General features: G+C 39.2%; 2 protein-coding genes across 2 annotated transcripts; one reads left to right on the top strand and one right to left on the bottom strand.

The window, feature by feature from the left end:
• Positions 1–933: 933 nt before the first annotated feature.
• Positions 934–7,623, top strand: kbtbd3 (kelch repeat and BTB (POZ) domain containing 3; the record flags this gene model as incomplete). The annotated part of the gene is made up of 10 exons (XM_079245939.1): positions 934–1,165; positions 3,785–4,079; positions 4,166–4,331; positions 4,520–4,702; positions 5,208–5,381; positions 5,493–5,783; positions 5,880–6,122; positions 6,232–6,522; positions 7,162–7,311; positions 7,501–7,623. 10 exons carry the CDS (start codon positions 934–936, stop codon positions 7,621–7,623), a joined length of 2,148 nt encoding a protein of 715 aa, XP_079102065.1.
• A 1,055-nt stretch (positions 7,624–8,678) lies between these two features.
• On the bottom strand, positions 8,679–9,396 carry sln (sarcolipin). The gene is made up of 2 exons (XM_079245892.1): positions 9,266–9,396; positions 8,679–9,020 (listed from the first exon to the last, which is right to left on the bottom strand). The coding sequence occupies exon 2, from the start codon at positions 8,960–8,962 to the stop codon at positions 8,867–8,869; it is 96 nt and encodes a 31-aa protein (XP_079102018.1). The 5' UTR covers positions 8,963–9,020; positions 9,266–9,396; the 3' UTR covers positions 8,679–8,866.
• Positions 9,397–12,297: the final 2,901 nt, after the last annotated feature.

The raw sequence follows: 12,297 nt of genomic DNA, 5'->3' as shown, positions 1-12,297 counted from the left end.
AAATAATTCAGTGTAATAATAACAGTGGATAATTCTGTATAGAAATGATGGTCATCATGAATCCAAATTAATGATGAGCTTCAGAGTAATGAACCAGCAAAAACCAGTGTGCAAACACGCACACGTGCTGTTTATACGTTTGCCTACTGTTTGGACTGACAGCACTGGAGCCAGGGGAGAGAAACTAGTAAAGACCGGTTCATATACAAAACAAGTGTTTACTTCCGACAATGTCTGCACACCGAGACATTCCCATATTTGCTGGTATTTGTATTTACCACATGAAGTGATATCAGAGTGTGGCATGCACCAGCAGTGTGCTGCATACCGAAGATAGCGAGCAACGCCAAAACAGCAAGGGTTGGACAAAAATGGTCACACTCAAACAAGCTTAAGACACCATTTTGAAAATCCACCGATTTCTGGATAACAACTTCGAGATGCCATCTTGCCAATTACCACCAGATTAGCTCCCGTCAGTATGGCGAGGCAACCATTCCGAAGCAGTCCATACAGGAATCTGTGCGAGTTACATTATACTAACGTTAGCTTAGCTTGCATGCTAGCCTGAAAAGAGCCCCAAACCCGCCGTCGCATCCCTGCATCCATCTGCACACGCTGCTTAAAGGGCTAATTAGCACGCTAACTGGTACAAAATTAACAAAAGACAATGAAAAACAATCACAGCGGGTCAGGCCGGATTGCGCCAGAAAACAGGTGCTAATATTGACGCCCAGCAGTGCACAACTTTGGTTGAAAGCCTTTTCGATCTGCTTGGTAGTCACAATTTGAGCCCGCTATTTCAGCTAGCAGGTTAGCTTAGCCAGCTATTCCCCACTGTAGCCACTACGGAGGACAATTGAAGGGATACGGAGTGGAAAAAAAAAAGAAAAGGGGAGGGGGGACAGAAACGAACAACTAAAAAGTCGACACATGTACGTTCCTGTCCTCCACAAAAAGTACCGTGCTAAACTTACCAAAACCACTCGGTCGAGTAATAAAGGATCCCCTGTGTTTGAACACGCTCTCTCTCGTTGTGTATACTCGGCTTCGGATCGGTACGGACTGGCTCTGCTACAGCAGCGTTTCGTCGAACCAGTAGCGCTGGGAAGACAGCTTTCACCCGGAGAGACGGCCACTGTGTGGGGGATGGGGATGCACTGCCGTGAGGGAGAAAGGGAGGGAGGGAGGGATGCAGGGATGCAAGAAGAGAGGAGGAGGGCACGTGCCCCTCGACCACGAAAAGTGTGGGGGGGATCTAGTAATACCTCAATTTACTAGATCCCCTCAATTCATATATATATATATATATATATATATATATATATATATATATATATATATATATATATATATATATATATATATATATATATACACACACACATTTCTGAATATATATGGACAGGATCAGTGAAAATAGTTTTGCTTATTTAACTCTTTCATTTTGTGTATTATTATTATTTTCATTATTATTATTTGTTCATAAGCAGCGTTGTGTAAAAACGAAAACTGCAACGTAGTCAGAAGTTCACTATCACCAGTCAACACTGCTACTGTCTTGCCCAGTCTATGGTCTTACCCCATCCATAACCACAATTGTTTCTTCAAAGTAATGCAGCGCCATCAAATGGTCATAAATTATATTGCAGCAACATGCCCAGACTTACTATATTCACCTGTGATAAAAACAAAGAGAATAATGCCAACAGAAAACAAATTTCTTTCCAAGATAAATAATCTGTTAAGGAATACATCTCTTATGTCAACACAAAATAACTTCTTTATATAACCTTATAAATGTGTGAGTATCACATGATTTCAGTCTTTATGTACTTATTTCAAAAGACTCCAGAGTCAGAAAAACACTCATTAACATGCCCCACCAAGCAAGTTACATTATGTGGCACCACTGAATAATCACCATAAAATAGAAATAATATGTCTTTGCAACAAATCCGCTTATGGAAGACTGCCAACCAAAACTCAAAGGTAACTCTGAAGGAACTGAAGGGCTCCAGAAGGCAGACTTGTGTACTTGTTCATTGGACTTCATATGCTGTACCTTGGACGAGGCAAAGAACAAAGGTCTTCTTGTCAAGTGAGACTGAAATGTAACTTATTGGCCATCAAGCAAAACATTTATTGCATTGAAATGACCAAGTTAAAGTTTAGAGAATGCGTGACTTCATGCCAAGCTTGCTGTGCAACAACAGAAACCATTCAACTTAATGGAACTGGAGTAGTTTTGCTTTAAAGAATTTCACAGACATTCTAGCTGCAACTGCTGCGAAGGGTGGCTATACAAAGCACTGACTTAGGAACAGTGAATACATATGTACACATAATCATTATGTTCATGATATTTATTCTTGTTTTGTTTTTTAATTATTTAGATTAAAATGTTTCTTCATCTCAAGAAGTAGTTTGTTCTGTCCCTTCATGTAGCTGAACTCACATTCATTTGTAGTCTTCTGCCACTTCCACTTCTTTTCCCAGGACGAAAATGGTATTGATAACTACATCCTGCTCTTCCCAAAATCAGCAATTATCTATTTTGATTAGTTGGTATTTAAGATGGGGTAAATGTTTCTACAAATTGTATTCCACATTGTATTGTATTGTATTGTATTCCGCTTGTCATAAATCTGTGCAGTTGTGTGGACATCCACCTATATTTTCTGTAGCATCTCATAAAAAATGCATACTTAATTGTGTTCAAATTTCTTGAGAAATAAAGAACACAAAATGCTGCCTAATTTGACCCATCTTGATTGACAAGATGGGTGAAGTTAGGATTAAGGCAGCTCAGGAACTTTCTTCTAAAGCAAGTTAGTGTTGAAAACTTTCTGTAGAATCCAACATAGTTGCTGTTTGTCTTCAGGGCTTTGCAGGAGACCACGTTAACCAGAACAATTATGTGTTGGTGTCAAAGATATAACATTTACAGTCTGCTTTGACCTACTATGCTGCCATCGTGCGGGGCATTTAGGCACTACCGCTGCATGTCTTACGTGCTCTTCAATAAAAAATAAAAATAAAAAAGTAAAATCCACAACAAAAACAAACAAATAAACAAAATATCACACTACGACATTTAAGGCACAAACTGCTTCACTCTCATGGGTTTCACCTCCAGTGGTCTAGTTTTGCCAACGAACAGTCGTTTGTGCCGACACAAAAACTACAGTTCCCAGATGTCATTGCGCCTCAACAAAAACAAAGAGGCACACTTATGCACATCGCTTGGGGAGATATCACATCAGTGGAAAAACGATGTATTCCCATTAATAGAATTGTAAAATTTCCACGAAAAATATTTGCAATTAAACGTACAGCCGGGTAAAAAAAAAAACCCCAAAACAAACGAAAAAGTAAAGCTAAACGAGGCCTCGCGTGACTTCATGTTTCCGGAAGCTCCAGCAGCACGAGAAAGAGCTGTCCGAGGTGCTGACAATGTAAGTCGCACTTTTTCCAATTTTATACGAATTCGTATTTTTACATAGATTTTTCTCCGACCTTTTGACCACACATTTTAAAACAGATTTATATTTGGTCTGAATAACTGTTGTGGACGGGCCAGACACTGTGACACATGCTTACATGGTAGGGACGATAGAGACTGGTACAGATTTTGTAAACTGCTAGAAGTTTGACATTTTCCTACCTCATTGGAGTTACCCACCCTCTGTCACACCAAAGGTTATATAGTATGAAGTACAAATGGAATTTTTGTTATTGTAATCATCCTTACATGTTTACATCTTTTTCTCTCTTTTTGTAGTGTTTGATTTTGGTAAAATGGATGAACCTCAGAAGTCATCTGCTGGCTTGACAACCTCCCACATTCCCAGCAGCAGCAACCCTACCAACAGTTTATCCGACAATACTCCAAAATGCAACGGGAACCCAGAGAGGCGTACAATGCTACGCGTTTCTGAGTCTCATGGCTTGCAGCTGCTGAATGTGCTTAGATCATTCAGGGAACAAGGCTTGCTGTTTGACTTCACCATCAAAGTCCAGGAGCACAGTTTCCCCTGTCACCGCTGTGTTCTTGCAGCATGTAGTGATTTCTTTAGGTATCTATCTATCTATCTATCTATCTATCTATCTATCTATCTATCTATCTATCTATCTATCTATATTGTAACTGCTTTGTTTTTAGGGCCATGTTCGAGGTTGACATGCGAGAGTGTGGTGATGGCTCAGTCATGCTGGGTAACCAGTGTCCAGTGGCCGTAGGTTCTTTCCTGGACTTTGCCTACTCTGGAGAGGCACTCATCACCGATAGCAATGTAGACATGCTGTTTCAACTTGCTACTTTTCTGCAGGTAATATGCGATCATTATACATTTCTTTATCTTTTTCTTTTCAAGATACATATTCTTTTGTCACGTTTATGCTTTATACAAATTTGTAATTTCATTTCATTTCATTTCGTTTAATCTTACAGCACATGTTTTATACAGTACATACAATGTATGACAGCTCATGTCCCCTGTTGTGGGTTTTTCTTCAGATTTCTGTCCTTTCTAGAGCATGCAGTGACTTCCTTATCGGCACCATGGATCTTTGTAACTGTCTGTCCCTGTTATCCCTGGCTGAGGCATATGGCTCAGTGTCTCTCCTTAATAGTGCCAATGAATTTGTGGTCCAGAACTATTATGACCTTTCCCAAACCCAGGACTTCTTGGACATGCAGGTAATTTGTACTTAAGTTGTATAATATGTCAAAGCTGCTCTAATCTCTTTGATCACTATTTATCCTGATGATGTACTGTGTTAACTCTTTATGAACAGTAAATGGGATCTTTAGATGAAAAATTCTAAGAAATTCTTGAATGTGATGTCAAGTTAAGTGTGGGAATCTTTATGGACTTTATATACACCATCAATGTTATCACAATGGAAAAATTTTTTATGAATACTATATTTATCAGCTGCGATGGATTGGCGAGCTGTCCAGGGTGTACCCTGCCTGTCGCCCAAAGCCAGCTGGGATAGGCTCCAGTTTCCCCGCGACCCTGAATTGGATTAAGCGGTTCAGAAAATGAACGAATGAATGAATGTATTTATCAGTAAATGGCTTGAGAGCAACAACAAAATACTTCTTACTAGTAATTTTCATCTTCCATTTATTGCATTTAGGAATCTATGCTCACTTTACTTCCTCAGTGTTCTGCAACAGTTTCCTTTGCTCCTTTTAGGTAAACGTCTTGGAGGCCTGTTTAAGGTCAGACGCTCTGAATGTGTCCAGTGAGGCGACAGTTGTGATGTCACTTCTCAAATGGATTCGCCACAATCTGCCTGAAAGACAAAAGCTGTTACCAGGCTTGTTGTCTCTGACCCGGCTGCACCACTTGCCTGCGTCAACACTAAAAGTATAAACCCACTTTATATGTTGTGCATTTTGTTACAATACAGCTGTTTTGCCTTTTATATATTACCCTATTTTACACTCTTACCCTGTTTTAACTTTTCTCTTCTGTAAGACTCTGCACAATTCAGATACTCTGCTCCATGGTGATGAGTCCTGTCTTGCACTGCTGTCAGAGGCCCAGAGCAGACAGATTCAGTACAATGGCTTATTCACTGATGCCAGGCCTGCCACCACCCAGAGCTACATCTACATCCACAAGACAGAGGAAAATGGGGAGATTCGCCACACCTTCTGCTACTGTTTGGAAACAGATCAATGGAAAGAGCTGGGAACAGATCGTGAAGCGGAAACAGCCTCGATGCCCGATCCACCAGGGTCTTGCCTTACCAGCTATGCTGAAAAGGTACATTTAAAGACAGGATAAGAGTATGCAAAAAAATTCATCTATATTTATTTAATATCCTTGATGTTGTGTTTCATTTTCTTCGTTGGATCTAAGATGTTTGTTACAGGTGGTTGCCGAGGGAATTGTTGCCGGGCAATTCGTCTCCATGTGGCTGAACCATATCACAATGCCACAGATGAGGTCTGGTGTTTCTGCCCTGTGACTTTGACCTGCACACCTGCACCGGCCATGTTGAAGCCCAGAACCATGCACACAGCTGTAACCTGCCAGGACAGATTGTATGTCATTGGGGGACGAACCAAGGGCTCCAGACAGGATGCCCACAGTCTGCTGGAGGGAAGTTTCCTTAAGTGCAGTCATATTTTGTTAGTAAGATATTAGAACCCAAAAAGAGTTTTTTTAATGCATGTAAAATGATGTCTTTTCTTTCTATTTCACACTTTAGGTGGAATATTATGACCCCCTAACTCAAACCTGGAGCTCTGTCAGCTCACTGCCCGCTGCCATCTTCTACCCAGAAGCCAGTGCTTGTGGCAGTGTGATCTATACACTGGGATCAGAGGTGGAGATCACAGATTCTTTTAACCCTTCTCTTGATTGCTTCTTTTGCTATGACGCCCAAAAAGACCAGTGGAGTCGACTGGTTGCGGAGTTCGGCCAGTTCTTCCATGCTACACTGGTTAAGGCTGTATCAATAAATAATACACTCCACCTCTGTGACCTGTCCACCTATAAGGTAAGTCATTAGAGCTTTCTTGATAAAAAAAAAAAAAAAAAAAATCAATTTTTTGGGGGTTTTTAATGGCTTTTTAAGAATGTGTTTAGTATTTTAACCAAAAGATATTGCACTTGAAAATTTTGTAATTATTACAAATTAGATATTGTTTTGACCTGTAAGAACAAGGAGAGGATTAGGTAGAACTTTCTTCTGATTGATCAAATATCTGGCGGGGACACATGACTGGTGATGACTAGTGAAGGCACAGAAATGGTCAGGAGGTTTCCACAACTTGTAAACAAAGGAGAAAAAAAATAGACAAACTTACAGCATGTTTTAAGCATAAAAACGCATCAACATCCAATTTTACATGTTTAATATATTTTCTTTTTTATGAAAGATTAATCTGTAAAGAACAAATCTAAGCGTTCTGTGATGACAACTAGGAAAAACAAGCACATTTTCTAAAAAACATATCAACATAAAGATAAGTACTGTGTTCAAAGCTGTAATGATCACTTCTAGCTTGCAGCATAAAAATCTATCACCTGTAAACTACTTTTAAAACCAGTAGGTAACACATGTTTTGCTCTCATGGATGTGCACCTGCTGCCACTCTGCCTGGAGAATATGAACACGAACTTTATTTGTATTCAGGTTTACAGTTTTTGCCCAGAGACTTGTGTATGGAAGGGTGAAGGGTCATTTGAATGTGCTGGGTTCAACGCTGGAGCTGTGGGTATGAAAGACAGAATCTACATTCTGGGAGGAGACTACTCACCTGATGAGATCACTGATGAAGTTCAGGTAAATATCGAAGAAGCTGTTCTGTTCTGTTTGTTGACTAAGCTGTCAGTCTCAATTGCAGTATAATTAAAAGATATTCAGGGCTAATTAAACACATCTTTGAATGAATCTCTGACAAGGCATTGGTTCTTGAGGGGAAACTTTCATGTAAAGTGCCCATAGTCATAACCTTTCTTTTTGTCTGTGCAGGTGTACTATAGTGGGAGGAGTCAATGGGAGGAAGTGGCACCCATGCCCAGAGCGCTCACTGAGTTCCACTGCCAGCTAATTAGCTTCAACAGATACAGAGATCCATGGGGTGACACAGAATGATACTCAGCAGACATGCTCAACATGCAAAGAGATATTTGGTGTATGCGTGCATGGCTCCCTTGACTTTTAAACCTGTGCACATTGAGGGCAGCTTACTCCTCAAAAGAGCAATAATCAGAGTTTGTCTTCAGCTAACACTAAGCCTCCTTTCAGAAATCATCCTAAAAGTGACTGAGATAATAGAGTTTTTTTTTTTTTATTCAAGTAAATTTGATCCCTTTGTGTGGCATCACTGCTGTCATGGGATGTTTGTTGTGTGAATCTAAATATTGCCCCTCCTATGGAGGAGCCCTATTCAGCTATTTTAGAAATTCATTCTCAACTGCATATTTTTCTGACTATTTAAAAAAAAACATTTAAACTGGGGCAGGCCAACCCCCATCCTCAAAAGTCACAATTTGTTGGAAGATTCACTGCTGCTGCACACCTGACACACATAAGATTTAATTTGCAGACTTGTTCAGAACTTGACATAAAACTTAACACAAATCTGCTAATGACCATTTATTTGATTCAGACATGTTGCAGATACTTGTAGGACTGTGGCTCTCGAGGACTGGAGTTAATCACCCCCACCCCCCCGTGATAAAAAAAACACACAAGCAAAAACAAGAACTCACGCTTACAACATCCACTTCAGAACAGCTTGCCTTTATTCTGCTTCTAAACTGTCCTGTTCCCATGCATGTCCCGTTTCTCCTATATTAGTTTGAAAGCAGTTAAACACAGAGTAAAGCTGTGGATGAACATATTAGAAACTTGTGTTATGTAACAAAAAACCAGTACATGTCAAGTGTTTAATTGCAAGAAATGAACATGAACAAAATGATTAATTATTTGTGCTGATGTCCTGTTTTATGAGTGAATTCAGTATTTGTGTTTGTAACATTCATCACTTTGTAAAAAGAGACAAGTTGACATAAAAGGGTGTTTCAGTGTATTTCCAACCACATGACATTGCTAGCTGTTGCTTGTGACATTTCAACGCAGACTATAACTTTCCCTTTTAGTCATGTTCATGTTGCTTTAGCAATCAAATATTCTACGATCTCATTTCAGTACTGAAGGTCTGGAGGAGGCTAGTAACGTTAGAGGAAAAGAGGAAAAGATGTAAACACCATATCTGAACAAAATTCAGCCCCCTGCAAAGTTTTGCATCCTGGCTGCCCTCCGCACATATTTGTCGATCTCCTGTAATCCTTTTTCCTCCTCTCGCTCATCTTCTTTTTCACCACTCCATTCTTTAGTCCTGATAAGTTTTCACCAGCACCCACATCAGCAGCACGGTGATTAACACGATCATGAAGTTGAGGAACAGCTCCTGCGTCGATCGGTCCATGGCAGGTGGAGAAGATGGGTAAGATGGGGAGGAATGAAGGACTTAGCCACTGAGAAAGCTATGGAGGAAGGAAGAGAATGCAAGGATGCAGATATACTTGTGAATAGTTGTGGTTCCTTTTTGGGCACTAATCTAAAGCCTGCAGAGGAACATATAAAGCAGGGATTATAACAATATTACAGTTATCATGTATATGTTATTAAATCAGGTTAAACATTTTCCAAAATGCTGCTGAAAATCAGTCATAATAGCCAGAAATAAACACTAATATTAGAAAGTTGAATGAAGACAGTGAACTGTTACCTTTCCTTTATGTGCTCACAATTAGTACAAAGAAGAGACGAAAGTGATTCTTCTTTACTTCCTTTTCTCTGATACAGCAGCTTGTTAGTTCTCTGGTTTCCTTTGCAGCATCTGTTGCTCATTGTTGTCCAGTTTTCTGCTGCTGTCAGGGACAGATCCTGCTCCTAAAGTAGCCATCCTCAGTGGACCGCCTATGACTCGCATACACATTGGCTGATGTCACACACCAACTAGACAACCAATTGAGTGGGTTATTTTCCACAATCTTGTCCACTGGAGGGTTTCCTATCCATAACCATGAGCTCTGCTTAGACACACACACACACACACACACACACACACACACACACACACACACACACACACACACACACACACACACACACACAACAGATGAGTTATTTATACAACCTTGTTACTTTGTGGCTTACAGTGGTTCCAAACACAAGACTTTAATAATCTGATGGATATAGGAAACTATAACCGTATCCCTCAGTAAGGGAGAGACCTTATTTTAAAGCAGAGAAGAAAATCCAAAAAAATCTAGTCTGAAACACATGCTGGAATCAACATTTTTACTGATTCTCCCATCAATTCTCAACTTGTACACAACCAGAAGAAATTGTAAGGGACCTTAGTAAAAAAAAAAAAAAAAAAAAAACCACGACAAATTATTGGGTGAAGCACAGGACATTTACATGTCTGTTTATCCTCCTCGCAGGACCAGAGTGAGCTTGTAAAAACTACACCAAATAAAAGTTGTTATAATCCTATAAACAAAACAACAATGAATCAGTAATGATGCAGTTGATAAATTGAAAAAAAGCGTCAAGAGTTTAAAGAATAAATTAGAAATTCGTTTTAAGAATAAGCTAAGGTGTTTGTAATTTTTTTTTTTTTATTAACAAGAAATGAATAGTAAACAGCAGTCCACATTATAGTAGCTGTCCAATGGGAAGTTGAAAACTTAATAGCGGTTAATAAAAATTGAGGTCTGTAGAAACTTCAATGAAGTTGTTCTTTAAACTTAAGTGAGTACCCTCCAGTTAAATTCTTTCATCTTAGACTCTTTGAAAATGTCTGCTTCATATAGAGCAACTTACAAATGTAAAAAAATAAATAAGTGAAGCAATAACATTTTATGATAATGCTGAATTTCTATGACAGTATCAAATAAACAAAGAGCTGATTAGAGATTAGCGATGCAGTCAAATGTGGACATGAGAGAAATGGAGCTGTAACATAAATTCTCTTGGTGGTAGTGAGTTTTGATAACACCGAAGTAGATGGAGCTGCCGATTGGTTTTAGAGTTCAGAGTGATCTAAGAGTGCTTCTCCTTTGTTCCTAGCACTGCACTTAACCTGCTTTTGAGTATATTATTAAGATATTACACATTGTTAAACTGTTTCACTTGACTGATGCATAAAAAGATACAAGGAATTTATTTTCCATTCAGCAGTGCACACACAGATTGATGGGCACATGAATAAAATTCTTTGGGGACATACACATAAATAAATAGTTGATTATTCAGTTTAAATGTTTTAAGAACTGATAGCTGAATTTTGTTACCTTTGGGGTAAGTTACCTGCTGGTTTCCCCTTTTTTTCTAAGCTAAATAAGCTCAGAAGCTATAAATATGTTCGCACATGGCCAAAACTTTCCCCTTCTAGTGGATTTATTTGATCCTCCCTCTTCTGTAGTTATGTGGGCTACACCAACTGGCCTTTTATTTTCTTTTTCTCTTTGTTACACTGTCACTAAGAAAAGGGTTTTGACAGTTCCCAACAGCACAGTTCTCAGCTCATCTCACACTCGACAGCTGCTAAGAGCCATGTTATCTCTGAGCTTGTGTTAAACCCCCTCAACACACACACCTTCTCTTGCAAACAGAGGGGCCATGCCAGGACAAAGCACAAGCCCAGTTCCCTCGAACATTTCCATCAAAGGGTTCCAAGGTCAGTCCCAGAGGACTTAACAGATCAAAAAGGCTGCAAGGCTGTTGCTCTGCCAGCTTTAGACAAACATTTATTTGACCCAGGGATTCCCATTGTCATGGAGATCTTGTGCTAGAGTGATTGAAAAATGCAGAGAAGGGTATGAAGGCATCTCAGAGCGGGATGGACCATGACCCACTCCAGCAGCTGTGGATGGGTTTAAGATATGCAAGTGTTGGCAGGGTTGCCCTCTGAATCAGTGGAGAGACAGAGGGTGTCAACAAGGCCTCAGAGACACTATTTCATACTTTCTGGGATGCTACATGTCGGTATTTAGGTGTGTGTGTGTGTGTGTGTGTGTGTGTGTGTGTGTGTGTGTGTGTGTGTGTGTGTGTGTGTACATATGAAGTAAAAGTACAGAGGTTATGAAGTGACAGCAAACAAGAGGGGAAAGTTCCCAGCTATTCTCATCATGGGAAAATAAAAATGGGTGCCAAAAAAAATCACATCACAACATTAATAATATGTCCTCATCATAACACACTAAAGAAATCCTATAATTCTGCAAATATATTACTAAAATAAGATTAATTCCGCATTCAAAGAAAATTGTTTTAAGTTTCCTGAAAAAGACATGGAAAAAAACAAGTCTATGTGCACATTTAAATTAATGAATAGGTGGGTTTCTGTAAGAGGAGGTTGGAGTGATTGTCTTATAAATTAGTATAGAACTTTCTCACTTTCACACTCAGTTTTTGTATCGATGTGGGATCTTTAGTCCAGGGATGTCCTTGTTTTGCATGATCACATGCATATGATGCTAATTTCATATTTGTCTTTTTACAGGACTGTAAACAAAGGTAATATTGACAATATTAAAAATGGTTAAGTGCCTAAGTTGGTTTCAAACCACCACAAAGAAAGGTAATAATTTTAAACCCACAGTCTAATTAATTTCACTTATTGTGATATGTGGTGAAGTGTTAGCCACAACCTTACAAAGGTTTCCAATAGAGAGTGTCTTCAAACCCGTATTATGTAAATAAAATATGCAAATTCCAACGTCAGAGTAGTTATATAAAAATCTGTTCATG

Source organism: Telmatherina bonti, assembly GCF_933228915.1.
Source record: "Telmatherina bonti genome assembly, chromosome: 9".
NCBI lineage: Eukaryota > Metazoa > Chordata > Actinopteri > Atheriniformes > Telmatherinidae > Telmatherina > Telmatherina bonti.
Note: the sequence above shows the minus strand (reverse complement) of the source record. Positions and strands in the feature narration are given on the sequence as shown.

What these genes read in the sequence shown, in the direction of transcription:
- sln (XM_079245892.1), bottom strand. Translation starts at nt 8,962, where the DNA reads ATGGACCGATCGACGCAGGAGCTGTTCCTCAACTTCATGATCGTGTTA.